The sequence below is a fragment of the Euprymna scolopes genome, chromosome 34 (genome assembly GCF_053919585.1).
Source record: "Euprymna scolopes isolate OS-2025 chromosome 34, ASM5391958v1, whole genome shotgun sequence".
NCBI classification, from domain to species: Eukaryota; Metazoa; Mollusca; class Cephalopoda; order Sepiida; family Sepiolidae; genus Euprymna; species Euprymna scolopes.
The window spans coordinates 22,599,555-22,619,752 of record NC_136515.1 but is presented as its reverse complement, the minus strand read 5'-3'; the positions used below and the strand labels follow the sequence as shown (position 1 = coordinate 22,619,752).

General features: G+C 33.3%; 1 protein-coding gene across 1 annotated transcript in view; it reads right to left on the bottom strand.

Annotated features, from left to right (window-relative positions):
- The window catches only part of LOC145259130 (RING finger protein 150-like), a 182,220-nt gene extending 162,861 nt beyond the window's left edge, over window positions 1-19,359 (bottom strand). The window contains exon 1 of the mRNA XM_080116809.1: window positions 18,689-19,359. Within this exon, the coding sequence (XP_079972935.1) occupies window positions 18,689-19,283 (595 nt within the window). The 5' untranslated portion in view covers window positions 19,284-19,359. The remainder of the gene's footprint in view (window positions 1-18,688) is intronic.
- Between the last annotated feature and the right edge of the window lie 839 nt (window positions 19,360-20,198).

Here is a 20,198-nt window from a genome sequence, read left to right as displayed (position 1 = left end):
GAAACAAATATTTGTTTGACAAACAAATATTTTTTTGACTAACAAATATTTTTTTGACTAACAAATATCTTTTTTGACAAACAAATATTTTTTTTGACTAACAAATATTTTTTTGACAAACAAATATTTTTTTTGACTAACAAATATTTTTTTGACTAACAAATATTTTTTTGACAAACAAATATTTTTTTTGACAAATAAATATTTTTTTGACAAACAAATATTTTTTTTGACTAACAAATATTTTTTTGGCAAAAAAAAACAAACAAAAAAAACATCATCATACATATTAAAATCTGTGCGAATTTTAAAATTATTTTTTCTTTCAAAATTTTAAATTTTCGTAATAAAATCAAGCCTTTTTTTTCTGTAATAAAATCCAAACAAAATTTTAAATAATCAATCGTGTGACTATTTGTATTTTCAATTCGACCCTTAAATTGCATTTATCTGCCCCTGTTATGCACTCTCCCAATGTCCCAACTGAAAACCAAAAAAGTGATTGCGTCCTAGTAGTACACAAGTGTCAAACATAATAACCCAGCGAACAAATAGATATTTTAAAATAATAATTGATCCAAATCTAACAAAACAAAATAGCAAAAAGACAATACTTCAATTATTTATATTTAGCGTTTCGGTGACTTGTTGATATTGAATCTATACACAAAATGTGACGTCATCGATTTGCACAAAGAATTAAAGATACTTACTGTTCACGAAACCATATTACATTTTTTAATGACCACCGCCTTCCTGTTTGGCCCCTCAACATAGTCGGAAGAAGCTGAAATTTTGGAAAACTCTGAATTTATGTCGTCCTGTGCCTCCAAAATCAACAGAGATTAGACCATTCCTGTAATGATTCGGTTCCGAAATTCAGTTCTGTGGAATTCTGGGAAGTCATCCCTCCCAGGCTTTGCCTTCTCTTTTTGAGAAGGGATTTATTGCTAATCGCCTGAGAAGCCCTTACCCCGAGGAATGCCGACGAGGCTTCCCAGACGCTTTTTGCAGGTCAGAGTGCCCCTCCTCGGGGGAGGGGGGTCTCAATCCCACTTTCCGACCCTGGTGTCTAAGTTCTTGTAGTGAAAGAGAACTAAAAAACATCTTATGCATATGCTTTAAATTTCATTCAAATCAGATGTTTGAAGCTTAAAAGAATTCACTTAGAAATGGGGACACATATCGGTATATAGAGGATTAGCAGGGAAACCCGGCGGTACCCGGGATTGAATGAGGTTTCATACTCCTATACTTTTATTGTCATCAAAATCGCTGAAATCGTCCTTTTATTTATTTTTCAACCAAATCGATTGATTGTCTGCTCTAATTGGGGACCCGTCGCAGAGCCCCGGAAGGAAGCTTCATGTGCCTCTCCGCACTGACTTAGTTTACAAGACATTGTAGTCTACATTGCACTGTAGAGAACCTACTGCTGATTTTATAAAATTATTTTATATATAATGGCTTCAATTAAAGTTTAAAATGCAAAATTCAAGTATAATGGTTCAATCGTGCTCTCAACAGAAGCATTCATTTCGAACGCACCCATGTCATATCAATAAACCTAATGTTGATTTTATAAAATTATTTTATATATAATGGCTTCAATTAAAGTTTAAAATGCAAAATTCAAGTATAATGGTTCAATCGTGCTCTCAACAGAAGCATTCATTTCGAACGCACCCATGTCATATCAATAAACCTAATGTTGATTTTATGCTGTGCAACAATAAAATTTCTCACATTCACTTGATTTTAGCTCTGTAAGGCGTTAACTTTGATCAAAATGGCATCTTGCTTTCATCGAATTTTTTCGATTATAGATACTTATCAAAGACATCCCGATACAAAACTTATCTAAGAACACTGCCAGGTACATAAAGTCGGCCCAGCCGTTTCTGTAATCGATAGAGAACCAACTCACACACAGATAAAATTCCTTTTATATAATGATAAAGATAGAGATATTTTTAATAATTTCTCAGAATACTTGAATAAATTAACAAACACTTCAGATCATATTCAAAATGGCGTCTTCGTCTGACTGCTACAACAAGCGTAACTAATTTCTTAAACATTTTGCATGTTTTTGTGTTTTTATTTGTTACAACATTATTGATTTTGTTTCATAAAAAATAAATAAATAAAATACCAGATGTCGTTTGTTTCTATTAAGAATATGTAATCTTCACGAAAATCAGTCGACCACCCCCACCCCGACATAAACAATCTTTATGAAACTCGAAAAACTTTCTCCGACATTTGCAGAAACATGCAAACGTTATATTTCATTCTAACGAATAATACTCCAAAGCAATTACAGACATGAACAATATTAGTTCCTCGTTATTCAGTTACAGTCTAAACATATTTACACCAGAAAAACACTCACATTGAAACATTGATGAAATCCTAGGATGAAATGGGTCACGCATCGATATACCTTCTTCCAGCTGTCTTTTTCTTAGAGTTTTATATTTCAATCATGAAAGTGACGCTCATCTTTAACTAGTGTACACACAAGTATGCAAGAGGAAATTTAATTCATCTACCAATGTTCTTACATAACTATACGGCACAATTCACGTTGACACACCGGTTCTCGCCAGATCACCGAAGTTAAACAATGTTAAGCCTGGCCAGTACCAGATGGGTGACCATTTGGGAAGGCGAGGCGCTATATGTACCGCGAGGTAAAATACCAGGTTGAGAAACAGGCCAGGTCAATCCTTCTCTCGATGGTAGATGAGACTCTTAAGCCGCGCTGTATAGATGAACTAATGTTCTTTACAATGGTCTTTTTGAAAGTCTTCATACTGATTTTCTTTTTAAAATACGATAAGCACATATGAAATCATACACGGTTTTCTTTTCATAACTAGAATCAAGACACATATAAAGTTCAGTTTTCTCGCTCTGACATCGCTATTAAAAGCCTACCTTGGGTTTCATATTATTTTGATTCATCGGACTACTGTTCTCATCTTGGGTGCGATTTTCACATTTCGGTTGATGTAACCTCTGACTTTCTTTAGGTGTATCTTGTCGAACTCGGGAATGTTTTTGTCGAACTCGGGAATGTTTTTGCCGAACTCGGGAATTTGGACGGAATTTTGAGCGGAACCCTTTACTTCACAGGGGTAGCGTGCTCTTGTTCCATCAGCCATGACTGGATGGAGATTCTAAGTAATTCGCAATTGTATTTTTCGGTTGCCAACACTGAGGATTGAACCTTCAGGAGAAAATCATTTACAATTGATTTTTCCAAGTACTCTAACCATTGCGCCACGGGTCCTTTCAAATTCCCAAGTTCAACAGAAACATTCCCGAGTTTGGCAAAATACACCTAAAGAAGGTCGGAGGTTACACCGACTGAAAGTCACTCACGATGAGAACAGTAGTCTGATGAATCCAAATAATACGAATAACTAATCCTCATCTCCAAAAAATTCAGAAACGCCATACCTTGAGTTTGTATTACAGTCCACAGAGGTACGAAAATGTTGTCAAAAATTCAAAAAAATATGACAAATAAATGTTAGCAAAGGCAAAATAAGTTACTCTTCTGCCTATCTCGAGAAGTTCGTACGGTTTTTACTCATTTAAAACATTTAATTGGTTCGAAAAACATTGTCGAGCGCATTGCTATGAACAAGAAAATGGCGACGAAAACTGAAATCTAAATATTTAAAGTTCTGGTAATGCCTTAAACATAAAATTAAACAAAATACTGTTAGAAGCTCACCCAATATATGTTACGGTTACAAAATACTGTTAGAAGCTCACCCAATATATGTTACGGTTACATATATTGGGTGAGCTTCTAACAGTATTTTGTTTAAGATTTTAATTTTTAAATCATTTTCAAAACTTTAAATATTTAGGTGCCAGTTTTTGCCATTTTCTTGTTCGTACCAATGCACTCGGCAATGTTTTTCGAACTGATTAAATGTTTTAAAGTGAGTAAAACCATTAAAAACTTTTCCAGATAGGTGGAAGAGTAACTTATCTTGCCTTTGCTAACATTTATCTCTATCTATCTACAATTATATAAATGCGACTTTGTCTTTGTGTGAGTTCGTTCCTTATAGACTCTGAAACGGCTGAACAGATTTTCTTTAAAATTTACAGAACTTTAGTGTATAAGTCTAGGAGTGATCTTAGTTAAGTTTTGTCTCAGAATACCTCCGATAATTATTGATAATCGAAACTGTTATTTTAATTTATCTATCATCGGTAAAGCCATTTTTCCATGTCGTCGCTTAGCAACAATGATAGAACAACGGGCCGTAAAAATTCTAGTGTGGGTAAGTTGATAACGTGTTTTTTTTTTCTTTTTTCTTTTTTTTTGTTATTTTGTTAACTGGAACGAAGTTTATATATATAAAAAAATATAAAAGAAACAGTAGGTTCTCTAGAGTGCAATGTAGAATAATATATTTTGGACTAAGTTACTGCATGGAGGCATGTGAAGCTTCCTCTCGGACGATTTCACGGATTTCGATGGCAATAAAAATATAGGAGTGTGAAATATTCGTTGATCATCATTCAATCCCGAGCAACGTCGGGTCTCCCTGCTAGTTTGTTATATATTTGAAATTTTTGTACCTCTACGGATTGTAATACAAACCCCTTACCTTTCTATTTAAAAATTGCTGTTTGGCTCCCCTCATTGCAAGAACTGTTGCTCGGAAAGTGAGACTGAGAAGTCAGCGCCTTAAGGTGGGGTACTCTGATTTGTAAAATTCGCTTGGGCAGCACTGTCGGCAGTCCCTTGTAAGGGCGATTCAGGGGATTGGCAATAAACTAACCCCTTCCCAAAGACAAGAAAGGCCTGGGAGTATGGACTCCTAGAACTGCGCAGAACTAAACTCCCACCCCCAGCATCAACAGGGATCGGATCATTACAGGAATGGTCTAATTTCTGTTAATTTTGGGAGCTGAGGATAAAAAATCCTTAGCCGAGTTCTATATAAAAATTATTCAAACGAAATTCATAATATACTCAACCAAGGATATGCGAGCGACTACATGAAGGTTAACTAATTTGCATATTCTTTTGAAAAACGAGCCTTGATTAATTATTTATTCATTTTTATCGTTTCATTTCACTATTACGCTGAATTCTTTTTATGCATAGAATTTAAGATTAAAACATTCTAGCATATATATATACACACACACACACACTTTCTTCTTTATTATAGGCGTTCAGCTTTATATTATATATATATATATATATATATATATATATATATATATATATATATATATATATATATATATATATATATATATGTTTTATTTTTTATTACCGTATTTTTCTGTTAAGTTACATTATTGTTTCGGCTACACGGTCGTTTTTGTTTTTTTTTGCCGTCTGTAGCGTCCTCAGACTTTTACAGAAATGTTCGCTATCTCAAAATAGCGAACATTTCTGTAAAAGTCTGAGGGCGCTACAGACGGCCAAAAAAACGGCCGTGTAGCCGAAACAATGTAACTTAACAGAAAAATAAAACGCATATTTGCTCTACAACAGTATTGAGCACTTTATTCAGTTTTTATTAATTACCATCTCCACTAATATATATATATATATATATATATATATATATATATATATATATATATATATATATACTTTCTGCTTTATTATACGGAAAAGAATATATCTCGTTAACAGACTTTCAGACTAAAATCAAATAGAAAAATCTTACATAACTTTACGAATGTTTTAATAAATCAGGAAAACGTTTACTATGACGAAAAAAGAAATAAGTAAACCAACCTTTTCCCAACGAAATCTTTCTCAGCACATAAATTCTATTTTCTTTTTTATTAAAAGAAATAGAAAATACCTTTGTTGGTACTTATACTTAGGATATTAAAAAACGAAAAGAAAGAAAAATCTGTTGTACGTGTCTATCATGGAATAAATAAAGTACTACTCTTATGAGCCTATCAGAGAGAAATGATTTAATAATAGAGAGAACATTTCCAGTTATACCGTAGCTGGGAATCTTGTGAAGTAGGCCTTTATGCCGTACCTTGTCGAAGGCCTTTGATATGTCAAGAGCAATTGCCCTAGAAAGGAAGCCTTTGTCAAGAGATTCACTAATCCTATGAGATATAACCGTTAGCACATCTGCAGTAGATCTTGCAGAACGGAAACCATATTGCGTGTCACTAAGAAGGTTATTTCTGCTGAGGTGGTTGACTATTTCTTATGAAAAATCGCTTAATTTGAGCAAGTATTTTTTTCTTTTAGAAATAAAAGATCAAATTTTAGTGAGACTGATCGCGCCGCAATCATCTTGGCGATTTCAGTTACGAAGAGGAGATAACTCCATTTAATTTTTTAAGTTTGCCAAAATTTGACGATATTATTTTTAGTTTTTAATAATTTTTGGTACATTTTTTTTTTCTTTAAAAAAGTATTTCCAAAATTTACTAATAAAATAAGAATTTGTGCGTTTTAACGATCGTGACGCAGCCATCTTTGTAATTTTAGCTACAAAGGGGAGAAGCGCTAAGGGAGATAACTATCTAATTTTTGAAGATTCAATAGAAAAATAATTACAAGTAAAAATAGAATTTATCGAGTTTTATCGTATGTTTTATTGTGGAAGAATTGTGCGACCAATCCAGTATGACAAACTGACTTATCTCTCTTGATTTCCTTAAAATCCGCCATTGGAAGACAGAAAATCTCCGACCGTAAGTCTCCTATTTTTTTCAAAAAAAATACAGCCCGGCGTTGCCCGGGTGTTTGGAGGTGTATGCTGAACAAAAAAAAAAAAAAAAAAAAAAAGAAAGAAAAAAGAAAGAAAAAAAAGGTCAATTTTTTAAAAACTTTGACCCCTATTATGACCCCTTAACATTTATTGTTTTGGGCTCAAATCAAGTTATTAAGTTAGATCCATGTCAAAGGATCCTATATCTAAAATTTTAGACTCAAAATTGGCGGAGGAGTTTGGTAGAGTTCTCAAAGGTCAAATCGTTGAACTTTGACCCCTTAACCGCCAAATTTCTGGCCGAAAATGGATTACAAAGATTTTTCCAAAATCTCAGTACCCTGTATATCAAATTTCGAGTCTGTAAACTGGAAATTGACAGAGTTATTGCGTATGAAAATGTACACAGACACACATAGACACACGCACACACAGACACTTTACATTTACATATATAATAGATTTAGAATTTATACTAATTTTGACATGACACAGAAGTGAGTAATAGTGATTTTATTTGAATGCAATTGTTTGAAAACCCGTTTATTGTTAAATGCCAGAGGCGCCCCTGCCGAGGGATGCTAACAAAGCAATTTCTATTCAGCCAGAATGGTTTTCTTCTCTAGTGCTGACTTTTCAAATCCTACATTCCTAACTGTGTCTAATTTTCTTGCCGTGGGAGAGTAATAAATGCACTAACCAAACTCACACCATGAGCGCAAAAGGTTTATTAAGGGCAGATACGCTCACTTAAAAGTACCATTTCTTTCCTCGACCACAAAACCAACAGAGACTAGCGGGACCTGTGGAAATTCCACAACGGACTCTTAGATATGTAATATATTGATGTTGGTATTTTGTGGATGTTCAGCGTAAATGGAGACGCCCTGATATTATTGTAGCTCTTTTGTTAAAACTGCAAAAGTATTTATCTAAGCTAGCGGGGACGCCCGGCATAGCCAGGTTGTAAGCTATGCTTAAATATGATATTTTACTTTATGCAGATTTCATATATATTATTATAATCAATTTTCTATCGATTTTTATACATTATAAAGTTGTGATTTAAAATATATATATATATATATATATATATATATATATATATATATATATATATATATATATATCGATATGACTTGGGTGCATCAGCTTGAACCGAAACCGAAATCAAAACCAAAACGTATGAAGAAAAAAAATATATAACTGGAGTTCCTTTAGCTATGATTGAATCCGAAACCAGAACTTATGAATTCTTGGTAAAATGATTTATTACAAGAAATAGAAAGTCATAACAATTAAACAACAGTCACTCGGAAGGAAAAAAAGATGTAAGCGTGACACACAAAATAACACATATGCTATCGTATTGATATTTAGATTAGACCATTCCTGTTCCCTGTTGATTGCGGTGTAGGGTTGGTCCTATGCAGTTCTTTGTCTTCTCTCTTTGAGAAGGGATTAGTTATTACTGAAGTGCCTCTTTCTTCACATCTTTTGCTTTTGAACTGCTGACTTTTCAATCCAACTTTCCGATCCTCGTGTCACATTTCTCGAGCTGGGAAATAAATAAATACACCCTCTCAAAGTGGTGGACCTCTTTTGCTAGGGATGGGGTATATTAAGCACTGGAGATGGTAGTGAGTAAAATCGGCATGGGATATGTTCCGCAAGCGGTTTCCAGGTCTAACCTTTCAATTGGGGTAGGGGTATATAAATGCTGTGTTAGGTGTGTGATGCTCTACGGATGCGAGCGTACTTCCCATCTAGTCCTTACTCGCCATCTTCAGTGTAATCCTAGAGCAAAGAGATGGAATGTCAGATCAGATTAGTGTAATTTATAAAGATGCTCGGCCATGGAAGAACGCGAGAAAAAAAAAATCTGTTCAATCATGCCGCCATCTTGGAAATCCGTCGATTATACTGGCATATTTAATCATTTCAAAAATATTTTTCTTCAGATTCTTTGCATATTAATACTAAATAGATTTTCACTTCCAACAGCTATGGCCCTGTCGGTGGGGCATTAGAATACGCCAACTGCCCCCCTGCAGAGGGTAAAAGTCCCTCAATAGGGGTCCTGGATATGACCTTAAACTATATCCAGTGGTGAGGCCCCAGCTTGTGGGCTTTGGGGAGTGTGGAACCACCCTTTAATTACCATTGCTCCCAGGTCCACTCTGACCCAGAGTGGTAGTACCTGTTAGGGTCCCAACTATGGGTTAAATAGAAACTGACGTGAAAACAACAAATATATTCTATTAAAAAAATTTTTCTTCAAAATCTTTGGATTCGGCATTAAATAACCCGAAAAGGGTTGATATGCCGTAAAACAAAAACAACCAACCAACCAACCAACCAACCAATCCAACAGCTAAGAATTTTTTATCCTTGGTCCTCAAAATCCACAGAGATTAGACTATTCCTGTAATGATCCGGTCCCTGTTGATTTTGCGGTCGAAGTTTAGTTATGTGCAGTTCTAGGAGGTCCGCCTTCCCAAGCCTTGCCTTCTCTCTTTAAGAGATTTAATAATTTATTGCTGATCGCATGAGGTGCCCTTACCGAGGAATGCTGATGGGCCTGCCCAGGTATTTTTTGCAGGTCAGAGTACCCCTCCTCATGGGTGCCGACTTCTCATTCTCACTTTCTGACCCTGGTGTCTAAGTTCTTGCAGTGGAAGAGAACTAAACAATTTTTTTAGTCACTTCAACCATTTCGTCATGTAATAACTAGGGCTGTGACAACAGCATATTCTTTTCATTGTTTTGAACATTGAGTGTGTATTTGGTATGTTTTTATATAGACTGATGTGGTTCTCGGTTGATTGTGTCTTACTGTGTCGGATATATACTTGAGAGTCAAAACAATGAAAAGAATATGCTGTTGTCACAGCCTTAGTAATAACTTTAAAAAAGATTATCACCAATAAATGTTTTTATCGATAATATGTCCGCGACGCAAATCTCAACGTTTATCTTAAAGTGTAGTACCTGTTCAGTTACTATACTTTCTTTTCTGTCCCCGATCTGTGAAATAGAAATCTTTCTAAACTGAAGCATCTTTAATTTTGTCCCAATTCAAACTGGCCCCATTTGTTAGGGAGTTGAATTTTTCCCCTACATTAAAAAACAACATTGTGTTTAACTCTGGCCTCATTGGGTGGCAAATTAATAGAAACAACGGGGTAAATGGTGAAAGTGCAGAATAGTTAACAGTCGAAAAATTGTAAACAAAATAAAACAACAAATTCCTTATACCAAACGCAATAGAATATAATTATCTACCGATCTGTGTACCATTAATATGCGGGAATTTTTATTTTAACTTTTAGAAGCTGTTTTTATAACATGCCGTAAATGATCGTTTGTAGGGGGATCTTTTCTTGAAATATAGAAATACTAACCAAACAAAAAAACTAACACTAAACCCAAATAACGGAAGGGGGGGGGGCTTGCAAGCCGGACTTAAGGTTAGTGGTAGGAATAGTCATTTTTTTAACTTTCAGGAATTAAGCCGCTCCTCCAGTTAAGCGATAAACAGCCATTTGTTTTGTTTTTTCTCCGTGTGTAAAGACAGTTTTGAATGAAATCATATTTTTCCAAAAACTTTAAAATAGCTGCAGCAGCAGCATGTGAAAAGTATAGTTAAGTAGATAATTAAATTATACTGCGTTTGGTATCAGCATTCGTTTATTTATTTATTATTTATTTTTTATAATCTTTTTACAATTTCTCGTTTGTTAACGATTCTGTACCGTTACCAAACGATTTGATATTTATTTTCAAAATAAGTGGGAGGAGCTCGGCCACTATTTAAAATTTTCAGAGAAGCTACCTCTACCCCTGCAAAATTACTTAGGAAAGTCGATTTTATTTGATTCCAAAAACACAACAAATGATTATTAAACTATTAAGCGATTAGAGGGTGGGTGGGTCTTAACCTGTATTTAAAACTGAACGAAAATTCCAAAAGCTCTATCCTTACTTTTATGGTAAGTGCTCGACTGAGCTTCAATCTTTGTAAAACTTTCGCAACAAACACTTATCTAGCTGCAGCAACTGTCACCATTTCCCCCTCACTATGCCTAATACTAAATGAAAATTCCATGAGCAGAGTTTCCGTCTGTGGAACAATACTGTGGGACTACTTCCTAGCTAACTATAACAGTAATGTAAATAAGTTGTTGAGCTGTCCTCTTAAATAATTAAACCATACCCAAGTTCCACCATCACTAATCATCACGATGTTATCTGACCGTCTATTTAACACTCATTAACGCTTATCTTCGAATGGTCTCCGGGACTTGATAAGCAGTGGTTCCCAAGTGAGAGAAAAAAAAAAAAAAAAAAAAAGAACAATTCTTATTTTCCGTACTTTTAACTTTTGTGCTATTTCTTTCTATTTCTTTGAGCCATTTTTACAACGCCATGTTTTAGCACCTTTCTTGTTAACTAGACTGCACAATCGCCAATATATTTTTTTTTTAACAAAATGAAAATCATAAAACAATGTGGACGTAAACCACACAAAATACTTTCTTCAAAGGAGTCGATCAACTCGAAACAGGAATAAGGCAAAACACTTTTTTTAAGTGAAAAAAAAAAAAAAATTAAATTAAACGGATGTTGGCATTATTTTCCTCTCATCATACCATATGCTTCCGCAAAATAAAAACTACAATTTAGGAGAGGTGGGGAGGGGGAGGTGATTACATGTAAACGCGATGAAAAACTTGACAATTTATAACGATCGCGATCATGGAACAACGCGAGAAAAACATTTTTTTTTTTTTTACACAGTGATCACCACTTATCAAGGCCCGGAAGCCACTCAGGGATAAGGGTTATTGCAAGTACATTACGTTAGTGTGGAGATTTGATGAAGTGTTTACTTAAGGGGGCGGTTCATTAGGAATTTGTTAACGTTGGACTTGAACACATCCAAGTTGTAGTCAAGTGGGAAGCAGGCAGACGGAACAGTTCCACAGGCGTGCACGTGCAGTCCTAAGAAAGAAGCTTTGTTCATGGAATCCGCGTTTTGATTTAGGCACAGATAAAGAGTGGGGGAAATTTTTCACAGTGGATTCAGCTAGACGGGTGTTTTTCGAGAAAGATTGGCGAGGGGGGACCAGAGATTGGAGTTCAGACGAGCACCTGCCATGGAAATAACGATAAAACAAGGATAGGCTCGCAACGTCTCTTCTGTGGGAGAGAGGTTGCAGGGTAGAGAAAAGGGCATCCCCCACTAAGCCACGAAGTCTATTTTGTACTCTGTCAAGGCAGGATAGGCTGTTTTTAGCAGCTCCTGCCCAGATATGGTAGCAGTATTCCATCCTTGGACGTACTTGGCTTTTATATAGATAGAGAATTGCATCAGTAGTGAGATATCTTCTGGAGCGGTAGAAGGATCCCACCATCTTTCCAGCGACCTTGGCAACAGATTTGATCTACGTGTTCCATTTCAGATCAGGAGTAAAGGTCAAACCCAGAAGCTTGTCAAAACACGGGGCCTCACCCAGACGAGATCCATCCATCACAATTGATGCCAGATGGGGATCAGAGCGTTGATGATGTAAAGATAGGAGTTTGGTTTTAGATGCATTAAAGGTAACCAGCCACGTCTTCCCCCACTCAACCACGCGCTCGAGATCAGAGAGAGAATCAGAGAGAACTTTGTCATTTACAGCCTTTGATGTGTTGCCGTAGATGGTCGTGTCATCAGCATAGATGTCAACGAATTGTTTAAGTATGTGTTTAGGGGGGTAATTGATGTAGATCAGGAAGAGAGTTGGGCCCAGGATTGCCCCCTGAGGGACTCCAGCATTTATATTGCAGGCCTCCGATTTTTGTCCATCTACCACTACTCTTATGAGCCTATCGAAGAGAAATAATTTAATGATTGAGAAAACATTTCCAGTTATACCGTAGCTGGAAATCTTGTGAAGTAGACCCTTATGTCATACCTTGTCAAAGGCCTTTGATATGTCAAGAGCAATTGCCCTAGAAAGGAAGCTTGTTTATATATTAAAAGTAGTTTCATGTTTTCATTATATATATTAAACAAGGAATCATTTTCATTAAAATCAAAATCAGTATTATGTATTTAAAATTGAGAAAAAACAGTTTTCACTTGGTTTCGTTAATAAATAAACACACCAGATAAAATTCCATGACCATTTCGTTTTGCTACGGCTTTTTCGCATAATGTTGATACTTTTCAAGCGTGATTTTTTTTTTTCAATTTTAGATGCATAATACTAAATTTAGTACTATATAACAAAAACAAATTTATCTTTAATGCCTAAACAATTTTTTCTAGAGTTCTTTCGTTATCGATCTTAATAAATTACTAGCTTGGGTGCCCGGCATTAGGAGTGTCAGAAGTCGCCATTAAAAAAGGAGTTATTATTTAGACTCGCTATCTTTCGAAGCTTATAACAATATGAATAATGTAATTTAACCCCTATTTTTTTTTCAATAAAAGGAGCAAAGACCAAACTTTAAAATAAAAGGTTTTATCGAAAAATATACAATATTGTTTTTTAAATCGGTTTTCTTTAAAAAAGATTTCACGAAATTCAACGAATTTTAACTTAATCTAAATATAATATATATATATATAAATTAAAAAAAAAACACTTACCTATATAAAATACTAATCAATGGATGCTTCCATTCTTCATTTATGAGAATTTGTCCATATTCATATTTTATTTTCCATGTAAAAGAATTTTTAAAACCATTTGAAAAGACCGCCATTACATAAGCATTAACCGGTGTTAGCTAGCCGATGTTTCTTCCTGTTTTGAAATACGGATGGATAAAAGGACGTAAAAACAACACATACGTGTAAGCCGTCAAGCCTTGTGCGTGAATAAATATATGTCACCGTAGGTTAAAAATGATCACATTTTACTTATCAGTTTTTGCCTTAAAAAAAAACAAAACAAAAAAAAACACTCGACGAATTTTTTTTTTTCTTATTTGAAAGAAATACATGAGTTTTTAGTTTAATATATTTTATTGCTTCTTTATGGAGTGAATTTTTTTTTTAATATCTAAGAAAAAAACATTGACTGAAATAGAAAACATTGTCGTAATTGTAAAGAATTTTCTGGACAATATAACAAGATTATAAGGTTTCACTTTAAAAAAAACAAAACAAAATTCAACGTGGTTTAAAAAAAATGTTTTAAATTTTGGACTTTACAGGTAAATTTGCAAATAACTACTCTTTTTTGTTGTTGTTGTTGTTGTTGTTGTTGTTGTTTTAAATTAGCTTATTTTATTTCTTGATCATTTATCTTCAATTTGTGATATATAAATTTGACGTGAGAAAATTAATTATTTTCATTTTAATAGACATTTCAAAATGGGGGTGGGGGTGAATTAAAAAAACCCGCTTGTCTATAATATTATATTCGGTTTATTGGAAAGAACATAAAATTTCACATTGAATCTGGAAATATCGTAAAAATTGAACCAATAAAAATTTTTTTATAGATTTTTAAAATGAAAAAATTGAAAAACAATTTCATTCGTAAAATTCAATTCATTTCATTGCGTAAAAAAAATGGCTGCATGAACGCGCGCAGGCACTTTGTAAACCCTGACATTTTTAATAGAAAATAATATTTCTATTATTTTTTAAACAACTTTAATAGTTTATTTTGGAAGTATATTCCATAAAGAAAATAAACAACCCATTTTAAAAGGAGAAATTATGAGTTTTTTAATATATTTTATTCGCAGTTTTGTGTTAGTGGTGTCAAAAATTCCCAAAAAATTCTGACACGCCTAGCAGCCGTTGTCAAGAGTGTCCCCTAGGGACTACCAAACGATTGTGAAGATTGCACCGCATGTTTCTGTGACGTCAGATTTGTGTTAACTATACGAACCATGGAAAAGCAGAAGCGACTTAATGATTTTTTAAAACCTTTGTTTATCTTCTTCAAACTGTAATTAATAATTAATCTTTGTTATAATTTTGTTAGGTTTTAAGATTTACACAGTTTAATGATTAATAATATTATAAACATTTATATATTTAATATGAAATACGGTTTTACTGAATGTTCTTTTGATTACCTACGGGCTTCCATATTTTGTTCGGTAAAAAGAGACAAACAAAATATGAGAGGGGGGGTCTACAAAATGCTGATATTTGTGCAATAATATTTTCAAGTTGATTTTAATCTGGCGATAAAATAGCTGACAAGAGTCATGTTTATTTTAAAACTTAATATTTAAAAAAAAAATTTAAACACAATTAAAAATCTATGTTGTAACGCAACATTTTGAAATAATGGAATTTTAATCGTTTTAATCTTTTAAAAATTAGTTAATGTTTACGAAGTTTCTTTTTCTTGGCAATTCAACTGATTATAGTATTCGAAAAAAACGCTATTTAAAAAAAAAAACATAATAATATTAAGTGTATATCAATTTTTTAATTGCAACTTCAAGGTAAATTTTTGTTCAATATGTGTATTTAAATTTTTTAAAAATAAATATTTTTTACTTATTTGAACTCTTATGCTTCATAATAAATAGAAATTTCGATAGATTTAAATATATTTTGTTCGAATTTCTAAAAAAATAAATATGGGGGGGGGAACACGCACTAAAAAAATATTTCTCCTTGTATATTTTACGAAAACTGCCTTTTATATGTAATTTAATTCTAAAATGGATAAGTATCGAAAATTTCACGGAAATCTGACCATTAGTTGATTTTTGCTAGATTTATTAAATACGGGTATGTTTTCACGTTCTGAATGTCTACTACATGGGAACGTTATTTTAAAGCGCCAATTATGTAAACACGATTTTCGCCTCGCAATTTCATTATTTTCGTTCGATGAAAAAAAAAATGCTTTCAATTATTACTGGTTTATTTTGCCCTTTTTTTTAAATGGTACAAAAGTTATACTGATAATATTAATTTATAATAAAGTTACATCGTGTTACATATAGGGTGGGGTAATTCTGTGGTGACTTTTGGCAGTCCCTCTGTCCCCCCCCCCCGCCTCTAAATTCCACAATTTTCACTTTTTTTAAAAAACGTTTTTCCTGTTAATATCATCGATGACAGACTTAGGTTTCAGATTACATAAAAAAAATTTTCTTTTTTAATTTTCATAACTTATCACATGCGGTTCAGTTTTCAATTATAACGTTGTGCTAAATTGACCACGAACTTTGTGGCCATGATGAAAAAAAAATGGCAACTCTTTTCGATGTGACCGAAAGGTAGGGGTTACAACGGAGGGGATAAAAAACGACCCCCATCCTCCCACTCTCAAGATTCATCTCATCTATGTATATCTTTATCTATCTATTCATCGTAGTCACAAAGTTCGTGTTCAATTTAGTAAAACGTTATAATTGTAAACTGAACCCCCACGTGAAAAGTTATAAAATTTTATTTTCATTTTTTTTTTTTTATAATCTGAAACTTAAGTCTGTAATCGTTGATATTATTAGGAAAAAAGTGAAAAGTGTGGAATTTAGAGGGGGGGCACTCTCGACAATGTCCACCAGGCCTGCCGAAAATTCCTATCTACAAAATAGCACGGTCCGTATTCTGCATGCGTTTCCAATAAATCAGTTCTAGTTTCATGACAATCTGGTTCAATTAATAATTTAAAAACCAAACAATAATTAAATTATTACTGTATTGTTTGGTCATTAAATTGATTATTGAACCAAATTCTTATAAAACTAGAACCAATATTAAAGCTGAGCTCTTGTTTGTTTGTTTGTTTTTATAGGGAGGGGGGGCTCCGTTGCCACCCGGACTTAGGATGAGCGATAGAGTTCAGAGGGCAGTAACAATGTAGATTTTTGATATCGGCAAGTCTTCCAGATTATTCTACAGAAATTCCGGAATTTGACATGCGCACGCGTTAAAGACGGTATTAGTGATTAAACCAATGCGTTTCAGTTTTTATTTTATTTATTTATTTAATTACGTACTTACGTATCATGTCAAAATGAATATTTTTTTTTTTAAATTACGAAAAAATGATCTCTGGGAAAAATAATTGCAAGTAAAAATAGAATTTACCGAATTATCGAGTTTTAACGTATGTTCTAATGTAGAAGAGTTGTGCGACCAATTCAGTATGAAAAACGGAGTTAAATTAAGGTTCGCCATTTTTTTTTTAACAGAACATAATTGTGGATGATTTTTGTTAAGCACATCTTGTACTAGATCATTTTTCACAATTTTTGAATTTATACTAATTTCTACATGACACGTAAATACGTAATGGTTTTACATGAAATGCGTTGGTTTAATAGATCACAAATCTGCACAAGCAAAAATATGCGCGCTTGTGCGTACAACAATGGCCACCACTTATAACAAATCATTACATTGCTTAATATCCGGAAAATTACTTATTTGCGAAAAATTTAAATGCGATATTCGTTTTCAGCATATTTGAAAACCTTCCAAGTTAACATTTTAAAGGAAAGGTGGAAACAAAGTCAAATTTTATAAATATGGAAAAATATGGCCGCCGCGTTATATAACTACACGAGACATGCGGAAAAGTATCTTTTTAGTATCGTGAAAACTAGTTGCTAGCGCCAAATCCCGAGAAAACAAGTTGTTGTTTTGTTTTTTTTTAAAGTAGGTTTTGTGTTGACTGTTGGTCTACCAAGCCACAATTACCGCAAAATTTTTAGGGTCCGTTAAAAGTCAATTTCACCTATATTTTAAACATTTTTAGATCATAAAAAACTAAAAATTTCTTGCTTCATTTGGTTCTTGTCCTGAATCCCCCCCTATAGTAGAAAAAAAAAAAATCTGTATGATGTACGTACTCGTGACCAAACGAAAATATTTTTTAAAAAAATCACGTAAACTGGTCAATTAGTTTTATTTAAAAAATCAAATTTTATGAGCGAGAAGAGTGAATGCTGAATGTCTCACGTCACTATCTTGAAAATTATCCCAAGAAACAAGATAACTCAATAATTCATACTTGCTAGATTTATGTTGTAATGTCTACGAATTCCTATTAATTGCTTAAATATGATTTTCTAATTTAAAAATCAAACTATTTAATTCACGTGAATTTTGGAATATGATATCTTCGTTTCGCAACAGGTAGTTTTATTTAATTTATTTCAGGGGTAATTTTGGACAAGAACGTATTATTTTTGTGAGTTTAAGAAGTTTAATTTTTACGAGTGGGGTTCAGCTGTAGTTCGTCGAACTACTAGTTCGATAATTTACAAATAATAGCTGTAGACAATCTTGACAATAACTTTAATTTTTATCAAGTTCCTGTGACATATAGTGGATGGGTTTCTAACAGTATTTTAGGTATTTTTTTACCACCTGCCCCAACGTAGTATACACACCCCCAACCACCCCATGTTAAGAACGGCTTTCGGAATAACCCCCCCAACCTCCCCATGTTAAGAACGGCTTCCGAGGTTGGAGGTGTTTATTACGAAAGTCGTTCTTAACATGGGATGTTGGGGTGTTTATAATACGCTGGGGCACGTCGTAAAAAAATCACCGTATTTTGTTTTATTTTTTAAGTCATTTTTCAGACTTAAAATATTTTAGTGCCATGTCGCAGCCATTTTTCTTGTTCTCGCGTAACGCGCGATATGCTATGTTTTTCTAACCGAATAAACGTTTTAAAATCAGTAAAACCACTAAAAAATTTTCCAGTTAGGTAGAAGAGTAACTTATCTTGCCTTTGATAACATTTATTTGTTATATATTTGAATTTTTTGCCACTTTTTCGAATCTCTGCGGATTGTAAACATACCCCAAAGAATCGTTTTTGGCATCGGAAAATAGGCACAAAATTTCCGATTTTTTACGATTAATCGTCCCAACACTAATATTTACAAATAAAAATAAATAGAATAAATATATATATGAAAAAAAAACAAAAAAACAAAAAAACAAAAAAACAACTTACCGTCTGAATCAATTTCCATGCCGTTGATCCGAGGTCCGTTCTTTTGGTCGTAAATGACCGTCGCGGATGCGTTATTGTATTTGGTTGCTACTCGGATTTTGTCTGAAAATTCACAGCCTCCTCTCATCAATAAAGCCACCCAACTCTTGACCTTATGCCCGGGTGGATTGTCGATCGTATGACACCCAAAAGAGTTATTTCCTGAGCGGACGTGAATAATTTGACCAGTAATATGTTTCACGGCGCTTCCAATGCCAAAAACACCGTTGTTGTCCTCGTTCCGACGTAGCCCGCTGCTCGGGTCTTTGTAGGTGAGAGTCATCACAGCACCCTGGCCTTTACTGGGATCTTTCAAGAATCGGTGCTGCTGACCATTGTTTGGTTTTAGGTGACCATTTTCGCAACTGCTTAGATCTATGTTGAATAAAATGATGGCAAGGACCAGATACGTAATAAATCCGTGATGATTAGTAGGAGAGCACCAGTTGAGGAGGGTACGAGGGCGGATTGTTGGTCGTCGACGATGACGAACCCTACCATCACTTTGGTAACAGGATGGCATCGAAGAATACCAAATTGTTGACCACGATAGCATTATAATACAATTTTTTTTTTTTTTTTTTTTTTTTTTTTTTTTTTTTACTAAAACAGCAGCAAAATATTAGAAAGGTTTTTCTATAAGCTTAGATTGGATTATTCACAAACACTTGATTAGAATTGGTTATAAATAAAAAAAAAATAAAATCCAAATAAAACTGGTTTTCTTTATGTTTGTCTTTTAATTGAGTAAAACTTTAAGTTATTTTGAAATAAAAAAAAAATAAATAAATTTGCGACGCAAAAGACGTTAACACTTAACAGTAAAAGATTGGAATTATATATTTTTTCTTTTTGTTAAATATCACAAGCCTTCCAAAAAGGAGGGGAAAAAACAAACTTTTTTTCATAAAACACGTTTATCTACAAGACTGAATATTATTTTGATCGGCTTTTAATTCAATATTTATTTTTATTTTATTTTATTTTTTTATATATCACCAGTCATATTTTAAAGGATGCGTGTATATTTTGGCTGTGAATAGAACTTGTTTTTCTTTTATTATTATTATTATTATTATTATTATTATTATGTTGTGTATTTTTTTCTTCAGTTTTGTTCATTTACAGAGTTCGTTTTCAACTTAAATAGCATTTTATAATTTACAATTTTTTTTTTCAAGGGGACAACATACCCACATAACCGAGACAGGTCAGGGTTAGCAATAATAACACAGACGCAAGAGATCGGATCAAATTAGGTTCAGAGAACATTTGAAAAAACATTATTTGTTGCTGTTAAATGATTAAAAAAATAATAATAATAATAATAATAATAAATAAACCAAAATAAACGTTAAAACTGATAGTTGTCTCAAATTACTATTATTAAATGGGTTTGAAATGAGTTATATTTATTTAAAGATTGTTTGTATAGTTAATAAATTTAAACTTTTATGTAATTACGTCGGTA